The sequence below is a fragment of the Rhinatrema bivittatum genome, chromosome 3, assembly GCF_901001135.1.
Source record: "Rhinatrema bivittatum chromosome 3, aRhiBiv1.1, whole genome shotgun sequence".
Lineage (NCBI taxonomy): Eukaryota > Metazoa > Chordata > Amphibia > Gymnophiona > Rhinatrematidae > Rhinatrema > Rhinatrema bivittatum.
The window spans coordinates 265,455,737-265,471,207 of record NC_042617.1 but is presented as its reverse complement, the minus strand read 5'-3'; the positions used below and the strand labels follow the sequence as shown (position 1 = coordinate 265,471,207).

The window sequence follows — 15,471 nt, the reverse complement described above, 5'->3', positions numbered from 1 at the left end:
AGAGGTCATTTTCAATAGGGTAAAATTTGAACAGCGCTAAAAAGCCATGGGACAGATTTTAAAAGCCCTACACGTGCCGAGCCTATTTTGCATAGGCCTGGTGATGCACGCAAAGCCCCGGGCCGAGCGTATGTCCCAGGGCTTGAAAAAAGGGGCGGGGCTGTGGAGAGGCCTCCTTAGGGCTGCTAGGTCAGGGGATCGCGTGTCAGCACTTGGCTGGCAGGCGCAACTTGTAAAATAAAGGTTAAAGGGGGGGTTTAGGTAGGGCTGGGGGGCAGGTTAGGTAGGGGAAGGAAGGGGAAGGTGGGGGGGGCGGAAGAAATTTCCCTCCGAAGCCGCTGCGATTTCGGAGTGGCCTCGGAGGGAACGGGGAAAGCCATTGGGGCTACCCTAGGGCTCGGCGCGCGCAGGGTGCACTAGTGTGCACCCCATTGTGCGCACCGACTCCGGATTTTATAACATGCACGCGGCTGCGCGTGCGCATGTTAAAAAATCGGGCGTACATCTTAAAATCCAGCCCCATGATTTTCATATCCTCCTGTGTTTAAATCAAAACCCCCACACACGTAATTTACCAAACATCGAATTATTAATTTATTATGGTTCCCAAAATGGGTCATGATAAAACTGCAGCCAACTTTTACCATAAAAGATCTAACAACATCCACAGTGCTAGCTTAGAGGGCAAAGACGTCTTAAGTAATCGTGTACGTCCCCAACGCATTCCCACTGAATTCCTTGTGTCGTTATTGGAGCTTGTGCTTTTTAACAATTACTTTTCTTACCAGCGGGAATATTATCTCCAGATCCACGGAGTCGCGATGGGGTCCCCAGTTGCCCCCGACATCGCCAACTTATATGTTTCAAAATTTGAGGAAACAGTAATATATCCATCCCCTCTCTTCAAGTTTGTTACCCAGTGGTCTAGATACACAGATGACATATTTTTCATCTGGCATGGCCCTCAAACATACGTGCATATTTTTGCTTTCACACATATAAAAAGGAAGTGGCCTAGGGGCGTTCCAGGGCGGGGCCAACATTCACACACGTAAGTTGCTATTTTAAAAGAGACGCAGGTAGATTTGCCAACTTACTTGTGTAAATTTTCACCTGCTAATTATCGTGCAAATGTGATATTAAACGTATTCATTGTGTACTATTGGCCGGATGGGAGGTATGGGTGAACTTGGGTGGAGTTCAGGCTGAAGGACCAGGAAGGTCTTTATGACCTAGAGAAGGTGTGGATGAACTGCTGGACTAATTGGCTAAAATGGTAATTTCACTTATGCACACATGTATTAAAATATACTTGTATCCCCAAGATGAAAGTCCCATATAAAGGCCCCTAGAACCACACTTCAAAGAAAGGGTCTGGGTAGTAAAGTTCTCACTTGATGTTAAACCAATTTGGTGTCCAGGATTCTCTGTTGGGGGAAAGATTAGACCCTGTCGTTGGTTAACAGTCAAGTTAGTATTAAATTCTATAGCACGCAGCACTAAAAATCACACTGTCGTAAACAGCAGTAATAACAATCAGGAAGCAAGTGGTGGTTTCCAATTTGACTTTTACTAAATGAAAATGGACAGTTGATGAAAATATTACCTTACAAGTTCTTATTCTCTATAATCCATTCACCGCTTTAGTTCTCAATAAACTTGTGATTTTAAGCTTCCATTAGATTTACACTGCTACTGATGTGCATTTTTTTTTCATCCTAATCTTTTCCAGTTAATGAGGTAGTTTTGGAGCTTCCTCCCAAAATTTGGCGGATAGGATGTTATTTTCCAAATTTAGATTTAATTAAAGACCCATTTTTCATATCTTTAGTCCAGTTGTTCAGTCACTCTGCTTATTCCCCAGTTTTACCAGGATGGTACTTCCCTGCTCCTCCCTTTCCCCCCTGGTTATCTCAATGAGAAGGTCATGTACACACCAAAAGGGTGCTACATGTCTTATTCTCCTCCTCAGAAATGAACCCAGATTCATTCCAATACTCTATGCATGTTCTCTGGTCAGAAAGACATGCTCCTCTAAGATGTTACACTCTGAGCCCCTGGATCTGAGGGGATTCAGGTAGGTTACAAAAAATAAAAATCTTAAGAAAAAGGAAACCAAAAATAGTGAAAGGAAGGGTGGATAAACTTCCTTCTCCTAAAAGCAAAAAGGTCCCAAGGAGACATAAGGTTAGGCAAAAGTACCCTTTCCACATTACTAAACCCAGGTCTCTCCCTTAAGAGGCCCATGGGTCCATCTCTAAGAAAAATCAGTAAAATGGGTAAATTTTCAAATAGGCAAGGGCGTCCGTGTGTGCACACATGGACGTGTCGATTTTATATCGGTACTCGGTGTGCGCACATGGACGTGTCAATTTTATATCTGCATGTGCATGTGCACGTGGATGCCAATAAAGGAGCGGACTGGGAGGGAACATCCATAAACCCCCTATCTATCCCTTCCTCCCTTTACTCTTTCCTCCCCAACACCTAAACTCCACCTACCTTACAACTTATCTGCTCCTCCGAGCAGAAGTAAGTTGTACGCACTGGCTGGCTGCCAGTTCATGCTATCCCGGCCGGCCCCCATCCCCGGCCCTCCCCTTTTTAAAAGCCCAGCACTTCCTCATGTACCGGGAGATACGCCCATTGCTAGGCCACTTGGAAAATGCGCTCGGACCGCGCACGGCCCGGCCATGCGAGTATCTCCCGGGATTTGCGCGCGCCAGGCTTTTAAAATTGGCCCCTAAGGGAACAGCAAAGTTGCATGCTGCACTTACAAGGGATAACTCAAAAGTCCTCCCCCTAAGATGGAGGCAGAGGTTTATATACTCTTGAGAGCTCACTATCTCAGGTTCCCACATGGGGGAGTTACAACCCACACTAACTACTCTTCTGTTCCCCCTGTAACAATGGAATAATCCTTTTGGTAGCAATCTATGGAGATCTCTACATACTGATATATGTAAGTCCCAGTTTATTTTCATACATAAATTATACATATGTATATTTTTAAAATATGTAGGAAAAGTATGTATGTTTAATGTATATATTTACATGAAAACATACATATGTGTTTATGTTGCAGGGTAAAAATGTGTGCATTTTATCATACATGCATATGTGATGCACATGGGTTCTAAAAGACCATGGGAAAACTACATGCAGCCATATACATGCATAAATGCCACCAGTTGCTGTTGTTTGAAAGTTATCCTCAAAATGTATAATCTGCCAAACACGGTCCCCACACCTTCTCCATTCTGTTGTTACTCAGAGAGGATTAGAAATAATGATGAATGGATGCCATACTTGTCTAAGATAGCCGATGATTCATTCAGTTGGGCTGCATGGTTTTCAGCTTGTAACACCTTTTCTGGAAGCTGCCGTTCTTCTATTTCTTCAGTGAGATCATCTATTTTCATTTTCAGTTGCTTAGAAAGCGGTCCCAGGTTATCGTTAATTTCCTTCAGATCCTGCCAACCACAGAAGGAGAGAATCTTTAGTCAGTTGAATGTGAGCACTTAAATCTAATGCAAACTAATCTCTTTCAGGACAATGCCACGCACGCTGATCCACCTCTCCCGGGCGCCTGGTAAAAAGGTGGCGCTAGGGGAAAATGCATGCCTCTAGCGCCTCCTTGGCAGTGGGCACCTGGGAGAGGTGGCTGTCAGCCAGTTAGGAAAACGGACGTTCAATTTAGAGCATCCCTTTTCTTAACCTGTGCTTTTTGTTATGACAAGATTGAAGCATAATGTTGAGATTATTTACCTGATAATCTCCTTTTCCTTAGTGTAGACAGATGGACTCAGAACGAATAGGACTCAGAACGAATGGGTATAGTATCCACGTGCTAGCAGTTGGAGACGGATCTGACATCAGCACGGGGTATATATACCTCCACAGGAAGCGTAGCAACTTAGTAATCTTCCTTGCAAAAGCTGTTATGAATGTGTGTACTGACGCTCAGTGAAAAGTGAAAACAGGATTCCCCTGACCGATTGATAGTAGCTGGGGACCGCCAGCATTCCCAACCGGAAGGCGTTAACACCTGGTAGAGTGTACGCTCTTATGGAAACAGATGACATGGCTTACCTTGAATCGGTGAAACCCATGTACACAGGCAGCTGGGCGGGATGCTGAGTCCATCTGTCTACACTAAGGAAAAGGAGATTATCATGTAAGTAATCTCAACATTTCCTGGCGTGTAGCCAGATGGACTCAGAACGAATGGGATGTACAAAAGCTTTATTCCCAGCCTGGGCGGGAGGCTGCCTGAGGACCATGTAGGACCGCCCTCGCAAATGCTGAGTCCTCCCTAGCCTGGACATCCAGACGGTAGAACCTGGAGAAGGTATGGAGGGAGGACCATGTCGCCGCTTTACATATTTCTGCAGGCGACAGCATCCTGGATGCCGCTTGTGCTCTGGTAGAATGAGCCTTGACCTGTAGAGGCGGAGACTTCCCAGCCTCCACATAAGCTGCTCTGATAACTTCTTTAATCCAGCGGGCGATGGTGGGCCGCGAGGCCGCTTCACCTTGCTTCTTCCCGCTGTGCAGGATGAACAGATGGTCCGTCTTTCGTAGTGCTTGTGTCACTTCCAGATATCTGGGCAGTAATCTGCCAATGTCGAGATGGCGCAATAAACGCCCTTCTTCAGATTTCTTCAAACCCGCCGTGGTAGGCAAGGATATGGTTTGGTTAAGATGAAACTGTGAAACCACTTTCGGTAGAAAGGAGGGAACCGTGCGAAGATGGATAGCCTCAGGAGTGATTCTGAGAAACGGATCACGACAGGACAGTGCTTGTAGCTCTGAGATGCGGCGGGCTGAACATACAGCCAGCAAGAATACCATCTTCAAGGTTAGAGACCGGAGAGACAGACCCCGAAGGGGTCGGAAGGTGGATCCCGCGAGGAAATCCAAAACAAGGTTAAGGTTCCATAAGGGCACTGGCCACTTCAGTGGCGGACGAATATGCTCGACTCCTTGCAGGAAGCGAGAAACCTCTGGGTGCTTGGCGATGGTCTTGCCATCCCTCCTGGGACCATAGCAAGACAGCGCAGCCACCTGAACCTTGATGGAGCTGAGGGAGAGACCCTTCTGAATTCCATCCTGCAGGAAATCCAACACAATAGGGATTGTGGTCGTATGTGGATTGGTGCCATGAGTGTCGCACCATGCTTCAAATACTCTCCAGATCCTTACGTAGGTGAGGGATGTGGAAAACTTGCGAGCTCGGAGGAGTGTATCTATCACAGGCTCCGAGTAACCTCTTTTCTTCAGTCTAGCCCTCTCAATGGCCAGATCGTAAGAGAGAATTGAGCTGGATCCTCGTGGAGGATGGGACCTTGACGTAGAAGGTCCCGGAGAGGAGGCAGGGGAAGAGGCTCCCCTGCCAGTAGTCTTCTCATGTCCGCGTACCAGTGTCTTCTTGGCCAGTCTGGTGCCACTAGAAGAACTAGGCCCCGGTGTTTCTGAATCTTGTGGATGATGGCGCCCAGCAGAGGCCACGGAGGAAAGGCGTATAGCAGAGTCCCTGGAGGCCACGGCTGAACCAAGTGCCCTGCTATGACCGCTAGACATTTGGTGAAGACTCTGGGAGCAGACGCCAGTCCAAATGGTAGAACTCTGTATTGGTAATGTTGCTGGTCTACTGTGAAGCGCAGGTACTTGCGATGAGGAGGGTATATTGGAATATGAGCATAAGCATCTTGAAGATCCAGAGAACAAAGCCAATCTCCTGCTTGAAGAAGTGGAAGCATGGTGCCTAGAGAAACCATCCTGAACTTTTCTTTCTTTAGAAATTTGTTGAGATTTCTGAGGTCTAGGATGGGACGTAGGCCTCCGGTTTTCTTTGGAATGAGGAAGTATGGGGAGTAGAATTCTCTGCCCTGCTGTGTCTGGGGGACTGGTTGTATGGCCCTGGATCTCAGAAGGGTGGATAATTCTGCTTGTAATTGTTGAAGTTGAGAATTTTGTTGTGGGCAGGATTTTGGTGGAAATTCTGGAGGAATTGAGGTGAAATTTAGTTGGTATCCTCGAGATACTATGGAAAGTACCCACTGATCTGATGTTATGTTCTGCCAATTTATGTAAAATTGAGATATTCTTCCTCCCACTGGTAGATTTGGCTTGGGATTGCAAGGTTGGGTCTATTCTCTGGTCTTTGTTTCAAAAGCCTGTTGCAGGGCCTGTTTGTGCAGGAGGTTGTGGACGAGCAGGCCTGGATTGTCTGGTTTGAGAGCGTTGTGTAGGTCTACTGGATCTACCCCTAGAAGTGTGTGGGTAGTATCTTTGTGGCCTGTAATAGGAACGTCTCATATCTCTTCGTGGAGGACGACGAGAAGACTGAGTTGTAGGCTCTTGAGGGTTTTGAGACAGCTGACGTAGAGTCTCAGTGTGGTCCTTAAGCTGTTGTACAGCTTCTTGAATTTTGTCCCCAAACAGATTGTCACCAAGACAGGGCAGGTCCACAAGTTTGTCTTGTACCTCGGTTCTGAGGTCAGATGCTTTGAGCCAGGCCCATCTGCGAGCAGTGATTCCAGCTGCTGCTGTTCTGGAAGCAGTCTCAAAATTATCATAGACTGCTCTTACCTCATGTTTGCCTGCTTCCAGTCCCTTTGTTACTACAGCTTGTGCAGGTTCTTGGAACTGGGTGGGTAAAGAGGTTATGAACTCTTCCATCTGCTTCCAGAGGTTCCTCTGGTATTGAGTAATGTAGAGTTGATACGTAGAGATTTTGGTGCTCAACATGGAACTCTGGTAGACCTTTTTACCTAGTGTATCCAGGAATCTGTGCTCCCTGCCTGGTGGGATGGATGAGTGTGGGCGCACACGTTTAGATTTTTTCTGTGCTGATTCCACCACTACAGACTGGTGTGGTAATTGCTGTTTGTGGTAGCCTGGAGCTGGTTGGACTATGTAAGTCGTCTCCACATGTTTATTCACTGCAGGGGTAGAAGCTGGATGTTCCCAGATTCGTTTTTGGAGATCTAGTAAAACCTCATGTACTGGGACCGCCAGTACTTGTTTGGGTGGATCCACAAACTGTAGCACCTCAAGGGTTTGTGCTCTTGTGTCCTCCTCTGCTGTAAGTCTAAATGGAATTGAATCAGATATACTTTGCATGAATGAGAAGGAAAGATCTTCTGGGGGTGACTTCTTTCTTCGATCAGGAGAAGAAGGGTTAGACATGAACTCCTCTGAAGAAAATTGAGAGGGTTCATCATCCCAGGAGTCTGAATCTTCTCTGTAAGGTGATTTTGGCATTGGTTTAGGTGAGGGCTGGAGTCCTGAAGGACCAAGCTGTGGGTCATCGATGAAAACATCTGAAGACGTAGTATGTGGCCTAACAGGTGGTAAATTATCGATCACATTTTGGTACCTTTGTAAAAGGCGTTGATAAAAGGCCTCATCTTGAACTTCTGGAGGTTCCAGTGCAGGTTGGCCCAATGGTAGCGGGGATACTGTCAATGTCGTCGTCAGTGGATATGGTACCGATGGTGGAATATGTGCAAAAAGTGATGTGGATTGTGTTCCAAGCCTCGGTGTAGTGGTTATAAAACCAGTCGAAATCCTGGGTGGCAAGGATGCCGTCATCGGTGGTACCACCGGCATCGGTATCATTACTGGCATCGATGCTGGAGGCATCGGAATTGATGTGAAATTTATCGGCATCGATGCTGGAGGCATTGGCATCGACATGGACGGTGTCGGCATCGACACGGATGTCGGCATCAACGGAATCGTCGGAATATTTTGCTCTTGTAGAGCTTGTAGAACCGCTTGTCTTATTAATGTAGACAATTCAGGCTGTACAATTGGTGAAATCACCGATGATGTACACGGTGGCGGTACTGAGGTGTCCATTGATGAGGTGGTTGGCATCGGTGACGGCGAAGGCCCAGGCATGGAAGGTGCCAGTGTTTCCTGCTGTCTGGGCCGCTTTGGCATCGATTCATCCTGGGACATCGATGTAGAAGATGATGGAAGTCGATGTCGATGGCGATGTTTGGATTTCTGGTGTTCTGCCGATTTTGTCGATAGTACCGAGGATGGAGAGGACGGGCGATCACCGGAGCCATCCGGACGCGGTTTTTTAAGCAAAACTTTTTTGGTCGCTCCAGCTGGAGATGACCTCAATGATTTCAAGGGAGAAGGAATTAGCTGAAGAGAAAACAGATGCTCCATCTTCTTTTGTCTGGCTTTCCGTCCTTTTACTGTCATTTCTGCACATTTGGGACATGTACTGACATCGTGTTTTTCTCTGAGGCAAAGTACACACTCCAAATGCGGATCAGTTATCGACATGTTTCTATTGCAAACGGGGCACTTTTTGAATCCCATCGCCATTTTGGAACCGACGGCCGTTGATGGATGCGAGTGTGAGGGAAAAAATTCAGAAGAATATGAGAATGAAAATATTACTCACCAGCCGGCGAGCTTGAGAGCTCCTATGAGAGAGAATATCACGAAAAACTATTTACTTTTTCAGTCACAAGAATTGCGAAACGCGAGGGCTGTAGTCCCGCAATGCGAACGGCAGCGCGGAAAAGCGAAGACTGAAGAGAGACACCTGTGGCAGAGAATATCATGGCATGCTGGGCATGCTCAGTGGCCTCTCAGGGCCAGTCAAATGTTTCTAGAAACTTTGACAAAAAGGGGAGCCCCAATAGCTTTCCCTGTTCCCTCCGAGGCCGCTCCGAAATCGGAGCGGCCTCGGAGGGAACTTTCTTTCCAACCCCCCGCACCTTCCCCTCCCTTCCCTACCTAACCCACCCCCGGCCCTATCTAAACCCCCCCCTACCTTTTGTTGGCAGATTTACGCCTGCTGAAAGCAGACGTAAATCTGTGCGCACCATCACCCGACCCGTGGGCTGGTCCGGAAGCCTCGATCATGCCCCCGGGCTGGCGCCACGCCCCCGGTCCCGCCACAAACCGCCCCTGACCCCAGACATGCCCCTCCCCGCCCCTTTTATGAAGCCCCGGGACTTACGCGCGTCCCGGGGCTGTGCTTGCACCGGCGGCCTATGCAAAATAGGCGTGCTGGCTCGCGAGGGCCCTGCGCGCGTAAATTTGGCCGGATTTACGCACGCAGGGCATTTAAAATCCGGCCCATTGTGAAAACTTGGGCATACTTTTAACTGCCCCTAAAGGGAGAAAATTTTCAACCAGGGTGATGAAGTGTGGCAGATCTATAAAATAGTATGAGAAATATATGTTATATATATATAATCCATGTTTTTTGTATTATTAATTTATTGTTTTATGTTAATTTATAGTTTGTAATTTTGTTAACTTATTGTTCAATTACTTAATTCTGTCCTATCTTCCGACATCCATGTTTTTACTCTCCCTGTTTTAATGTAACTTCTCTTTTCCACTTATACGTTAATTGATTTTTCCCCTTGTTCTAATGTAAACCGGTACGATAAGACCTGGTCTTGAGTGTCGGTATAGTAAAAGAAATTAAATAAATAAATAAATAAATATGTCTCCTTTGCCTGTATTCTACTACAATTTTCCTTATTTCTAATTGTCAGTGAATTTTCTTGTTCTGTTCTGTTCTGTTCTGGATTTCACACTTGGGTGGCCTCTGGGGTTGCTGGATTCTTCCAATATGCAATCTGCAGGGGAGGTAGGCTGTCATATCAATTTATTTCCATGAACAACATGAGCAGAAGGCCTTACACCTTTTCCACAGTTCTGTTTCAAAATGTAAAGGTTGTAATGATGAAAGCACCATATTATTTTGATGTTTCAAGTCAATTTTGAGCACAAGTAATTTGTTGGAAATTTCCTTTCCCCCTTGTTCTTCCCTGCTCTGTCTCTCTTCCCTCCTCAAGCTGCCTGGATCAGAGGACATTAAGTACATAAGAAGATAAAAATTTGCCATACTGGATCAGACCAAGGATCCATTAAGCCTAGTATTCTGTTTCCAGTAGTGGCCAATCCAGGTGACATGTACCTGGCAAGATCCCAAACAGTAAATAGATCCCATGAGCTATCATGCAGTGATAAGTAGTGGCTACTTTTTAAGCTACTAGGTTATAGACTTCTCCTCCAGGAACTTGTCCAACTCTTTTTTACACCCAGCTACACTAACTGCCTTAACCTCATCCTCCAGCAATGAATTCCAGAGCTTAAACAGAGACTTTCTGACCAGGTAAGATATGTTATTTAACTTTTTTTTATTCTTAAGCATTACGAACACTAGGAATGGAGTTTTTTCCAGCCCCACCTAGCTTACATTTAGCTGTGGCCGGATGGGAAAATAACTCAGGGAGCTCAGGATGCAGTATTTTTGCAGGCTGCCTGGCCATTTTTCAGTGGCTTGATTAATAGGGGAAACGTAGTGCAATTTGTTTCACTTGTGTGTGCTATGTTGCTTTATATCTTTAAAACATCCACTATACAATCACTTGTGCTTTTCTGTATAATCTGAAGTCACTTCATAAGAACATAAGAAATTGCCATGCTGGGTCAGACCAAGGGTCCATCAAGCCCAGCATCCTGTTTCCAAGAGAGGCCAAACCAGGCCACAAGAACCTGGTAAATACCCAAACACTAAGAAGTTCCCATGTTACTGATGCAATTAATAGCAGTGGCTATTAGGGATGTGAATCGTTTTTGAACGATTAAAATTATCGTCAGATAATTTTAAAATCGTTCTAAATTGTTAGAGTGCACAATACAATACAAATGCCCCCAATTTATCATCAGGGGCATTTGTATTGAATCGTTAAAAAGGGCACGGGAATTATTTGGGGGAGGGCGGGAAAACCGGCACACCAAACAACTCCTAAACCCACCCTGATCCTTTAAAACCAATTCCTTACCCTCCCCCACCCTCCCGAACCCCCCCAAAATGTTGTTACCTGGTGGTCCAGTGGGGGGGTCCCGGCACGATCTCCCGCTCTCGGGCCATCGGCGCCATAATTAAAATGGCGCCAATGGCCCGATAAAAAAAACAAAACCACCCGACCCTTTAAATCGACCCCCCTTAGCCTCCCCCACCCTCCCAACCCTTTTTTTTTTAGGGAGGCACGCGCCGCTAAAAAAAACAACCCACCCGACCCTTTAAATCGACCCCCCCAAAACCTTTTAAAATTACCTGGTGGTCCAGGGGGGCCTCGGGGAGAGGATAGATCCAGGGGGGCCTCGGGGAGAGATTTCCCGTTCCCAGGCATCAGCTGTTCTAAAAAAAAAATGGCGCCGATGCCCCTTTGCCCTTACCATATGACAGGGTATCCGTGCCATTGGCCGGCCCCTGTCACATGGTAGGAGCACTGGATGGCCATCTTTACTCATGTCACATGGTAGGAGCACTGGCGCTGGCCATCTTTACTCATCAGCCCCTATTATACTATACTCTATAATAGGGGCTGATGAGTAAAGATGGCCGGCGCCATCTTTAAAGATGGCGCCGGCCATCCAGTGCTCCTACCATGTGACAGGGGCCGGCCAATGGCATGGATACCCTGTCACATGGTAAGGGCAAAGGGGCATCGGCGCCATTTTATTTTTTAGAACAGCTGATGCCTGGGAACGGGAAATCTCTCCCCGAGGCCCCCCTGGATCTCTCTTCTCCCCGAGGCCCCCCTGGATCTCTCCCCGATGCCTCCCGAGGCCCCCCTGGACCACCAGGTAATTTTAAAAGGTTTTGGGGGGTCGATTTAAAGGGTCGGGTGGGTTTTGTTTTTTTTTAGCAGCGCGGGCCTCCCTAAAAAAAAAATTAGCGATGTGAATTGGAATCGGAAACGATTCCAATTCACATAACTTAACGATCAGATTCCCCCCCCCCCCCCAGCCGAATCTGATCGTTAAGACGATCTGGCACACGATTCACATCTCTAGTGGCTATTCCCTAAGTAAACTTGATTAATGGCCATTAATGAACTTCTCCTCCAAGAACTTATCCAAACCTTTTTTGAACCCAGCTACACTAACTGCACTAACCACATCCTCTGGCAACAAATTCCAGAGCTTTATTGTGCGTTGAGTGAAAAAGAATTTTCTCATATCACTTATGTCTTCTGAGGTCTAACCAAATAACCAGCTAGTAAGTTCCTTCTACCTATTACTAAAAATTGGCCTGGTGTTTATGTGCATGTGAAGAGTGCTGCTGATTGAGCTGCACAAAGCCATCCATTACACCAGCTGGATAACCATTTAATAATCCAACTAAATACCTCTGAGAAATGCCCTCTCCATGGCTACCTCACTTCATAAGGTATATTTCTGTTCACAGAGCACTTACATTTTCACCTGAGTTGATTTCATCAGCAAGATGGTTGATCTCAGCCAGGATGTTAAAGCCCTCATTTAGAGTGTCCTCAATGTTTTTTCTGCCACCTTCTACAACTTGCTTTTTTTCCTACAAGAAATAAACAAATACATTTTAGCAGGCTGAAGCAAAGTCAATCTAAAATGTAGTACTTGCTTGAAGATAACCTTTTTGTTTTAGAGAATGAGTGGCTAAGGCTCACCTAGAAAGACCTTGAGAGATGTTTAGAAGGAGGACCAAGAAAGGGCATGAGATGACCATGACAAAATGACACTGATCCAATCAAAGAAGGGTGAGGCACAACCAGGATCTATCTAAGTTTTTTTTTCCTTCCATTGTTTTGAAAACATTTTTCCCTTCTGTACTGGAAATGGCTTTAAAAATTACCCTCATTGTTATGCAGGAGATACCTATAGAACTCTCCTCTGCCTTCTGAAGACTTACAAGATCATTCACCAACCTACATCTTTCAGCTCTCTGGAACAGTATCATGTTCAAACCCAGTGCTTTTTTTCTATAAAGAAAGCAGATGATACTCAGATACAGGATCATATAAAAATAATATTAAAACAACAGAGCTGCAGGGCTTACGAGGTAAGGTGGAGGCTCTAAGTTAATCAGGAAAGAGGGAATGGAGTATACATCTATATTGGTATATAGATCGATTTCTTAGCAGGCAGAAAAAATGGACAAAGATTTAATGGAGGATTTTCACAGAGTTGCTATGAAAGGGGAGGTGCTATTGCTAGATGATTTTAATCTGCAGGATGTTGATTTGGATATTCTGGCTGTGATATCTTCTAGAAGAAGGAATCCCGGATTCTCTGTAGGGAGAATTATTCTTTCAACTGCTAATGGAACCCACATTGGAGGGGGTGATACTAGTTAGAGATGTGCATTCGTTTTGAACGAGTGCACAATCTGCAACGTACAGGTCCCTATTTGTTGCATTCGTGGGGTTCCGAAACATATGGCGAACCCCCACGAATGCAACGTATCACTAACGAATAAAACCCCCACCCTCCTGACCCCCCCAAGACTTACCAAAAGTCCGCTGGTGAAAGATGTAGGTTGGTGAATGATCTTGTAAGTCTTCAGAAGGCAGAGGAGAGTTCTATAGGTATCTCCTGCATAACAATGAGGGTAATTTTTAAAGCCATTTCCAGTGGGGGTGGTCCAGCGGGGGTCCTGGAGCGATCTCCTGCTTTCGGGCCGTCGGCTGCCGGTATTCAAAATGGTGCCAATAGCCTTTGCCCTTACTTTGTCACAGGGGCTACCGGTGCCATTGGTCGGCCCCTGTCACATGGTAGGAGCAATGGATGGCCGGCGCCATCTTGTGCTCCTACCATGTGACAGGGGTCGACCAATGGCACCGGTAGCCCCTGTGACATAGTATTTTATTTATTTATTTATAAATTTTTTATATACCGCGGCACGTTGAAAACATCACCTCGGATTACAATAAACAATAATTCAGCAACTAGCTTTACATTCTAATGACCATAGAACAAAACAAGTACAAGTAATTCAATGAATGATAGAAACATGTAATACAAGTTAAACAAGCCTAAAATGGGTAATAATATAGGAGGTAAGTATAAATATCTAGGTATATTTATATTTAGGTATAGTAAGGGCAAAGGCTATCAGCGCCATTTTGAATACTGGCAGCCGACAGCCCGAGTGCAAGAGATTGCTCCAGGACCCCTGCTGGACCACTAGGGACTTTTGGCAAGTCTTGGGGGGGACTCCTGAAGAACTAGAGCAGTTGACATTAATGAGGAGTTGTCACTCGCAATTTTGAAGGAGCATTGTGGAAACGCTATTGCGTTCACAGCAGGAAACACCAAAACTTTTAAGTTTTGATTGCCTCATTTGCTGGTCATCTGCTTTATCAACATTTCTGCATGCTAATGGTGGAATTTTTATGAAGGCATTTCAAATTTTTATTTTGTTTAGTTTGATTGTTATTGTAATACTTTTCAAATCTCATTCTTGTATTTACAATATATAATAACTTTTTTGTATGCTGGAATAATTTTTCAAATAATTTTTCTGGCGCTTTCTGATTTTCAGTTAAGTCATGAGTGTTTATGATTTGTTTTCTATAATCAAACTTGTGTGGGGACCAACAGATTGCATGGATGGAAGAGGAACTGCTCCTCAGTCTGCTCGCCTCGGTCTACTTCTTAGTTATTTAGGCAAAAATATAAAATGTATGTTGGAGATTTTTGGCTCAATTCTGCCAGGCACCAAGTCATATGACGTACCCCTAAAGAGTCAGCTTAGCGTGCTTTGGAGAGTTTTGAAGCACGTGCTGCACAGAAAGTACACGAGGGAGTCATATCCCTTGGGGGCTGGTTTAGAAAGATATCCCTCAGGCTATTTTCCTGCAATCTACCCCTGGAGGGGAGAGAGGGAGAAAAGTGCCAGTTTTGGAGGGGAAGGGGGAGATAAAAAGCACTGGTGAAGGGAGCAGATGTTGAAGACAGAGATATCACTACTGCTTTTCTATATTCTCTCCCTCCCCCATTAGAGCTTCTTTTTCTCCTCCCAAAAGACAGACAGATACACACACACACACACACACACACACACACACACACACGTGTCTTCCGCTCTTTCTTCTCCAATCCCCATGCTTTTTTTTTTCTCTATATTAACCCCTGCCCCCTACTCTGGTGCCTCTTCCTCTCTCTTATTTCATCCCCCCCCCCCCCCCCCACCAAACATTCATTCTCTCTCATGCCATCCAGGCATTCATCCCCTTCTCATCTCATCCCCCTTGCAGTCTTCATCCCTTGCCCCATTTCAGATGGCAGCTGAGTCCTGAATCCCAGAAGCATGGGGACCTGAAGGCCTACTGCTATTTCTGCTCCAGCGTCTTCTCTCCTATCCCCAGGCAAAAGGCAACACCTTCAGGATGAAGGGAAATGATAGGAAGGGAGGGGCTGGAGCAGGAATAACATATGCCAGATAGGAAGGGAGGAGCTGGAGCAGGAATAACATATGCCAGAATCTCCCTCTGTAGAAAATCCCTTCTGCTTCCTTCTCCTGCCTATTCTCTCCCAGGCAGCATACAGGGAACAGGAGGGGAGGGGCTGAGGCTAGGGTTGCCAACTGACTCCAGATTTTCAGGACAGGTTGATCCAATCCTGGTTTTATTTACCTGCATGCAGGTACTT

General features: G+C 45.8%; 1 protein-coding gene across 1 annotated transcript in view; it reads right to left on the bottom strand.

Moving 5' to 3' along the window:
- The window catches only part of LAMA2 (laminin subunit alpha 2), a 1,492,466-nt gene that overhangs the window by 246,001 nt on the left and 1,230,994 nt on the right, over nt 1-15,471 (bottom strand). The window contains 2 exon segments of the mRNA XM_029596813.1: nt 3,310-3,473; nt 12,260-12,376. Of these exon segments, the coding sequence (XP_029452673.1) occupies nt 3,310-3,473; nt 12,260-12,376 (281 nt within the window).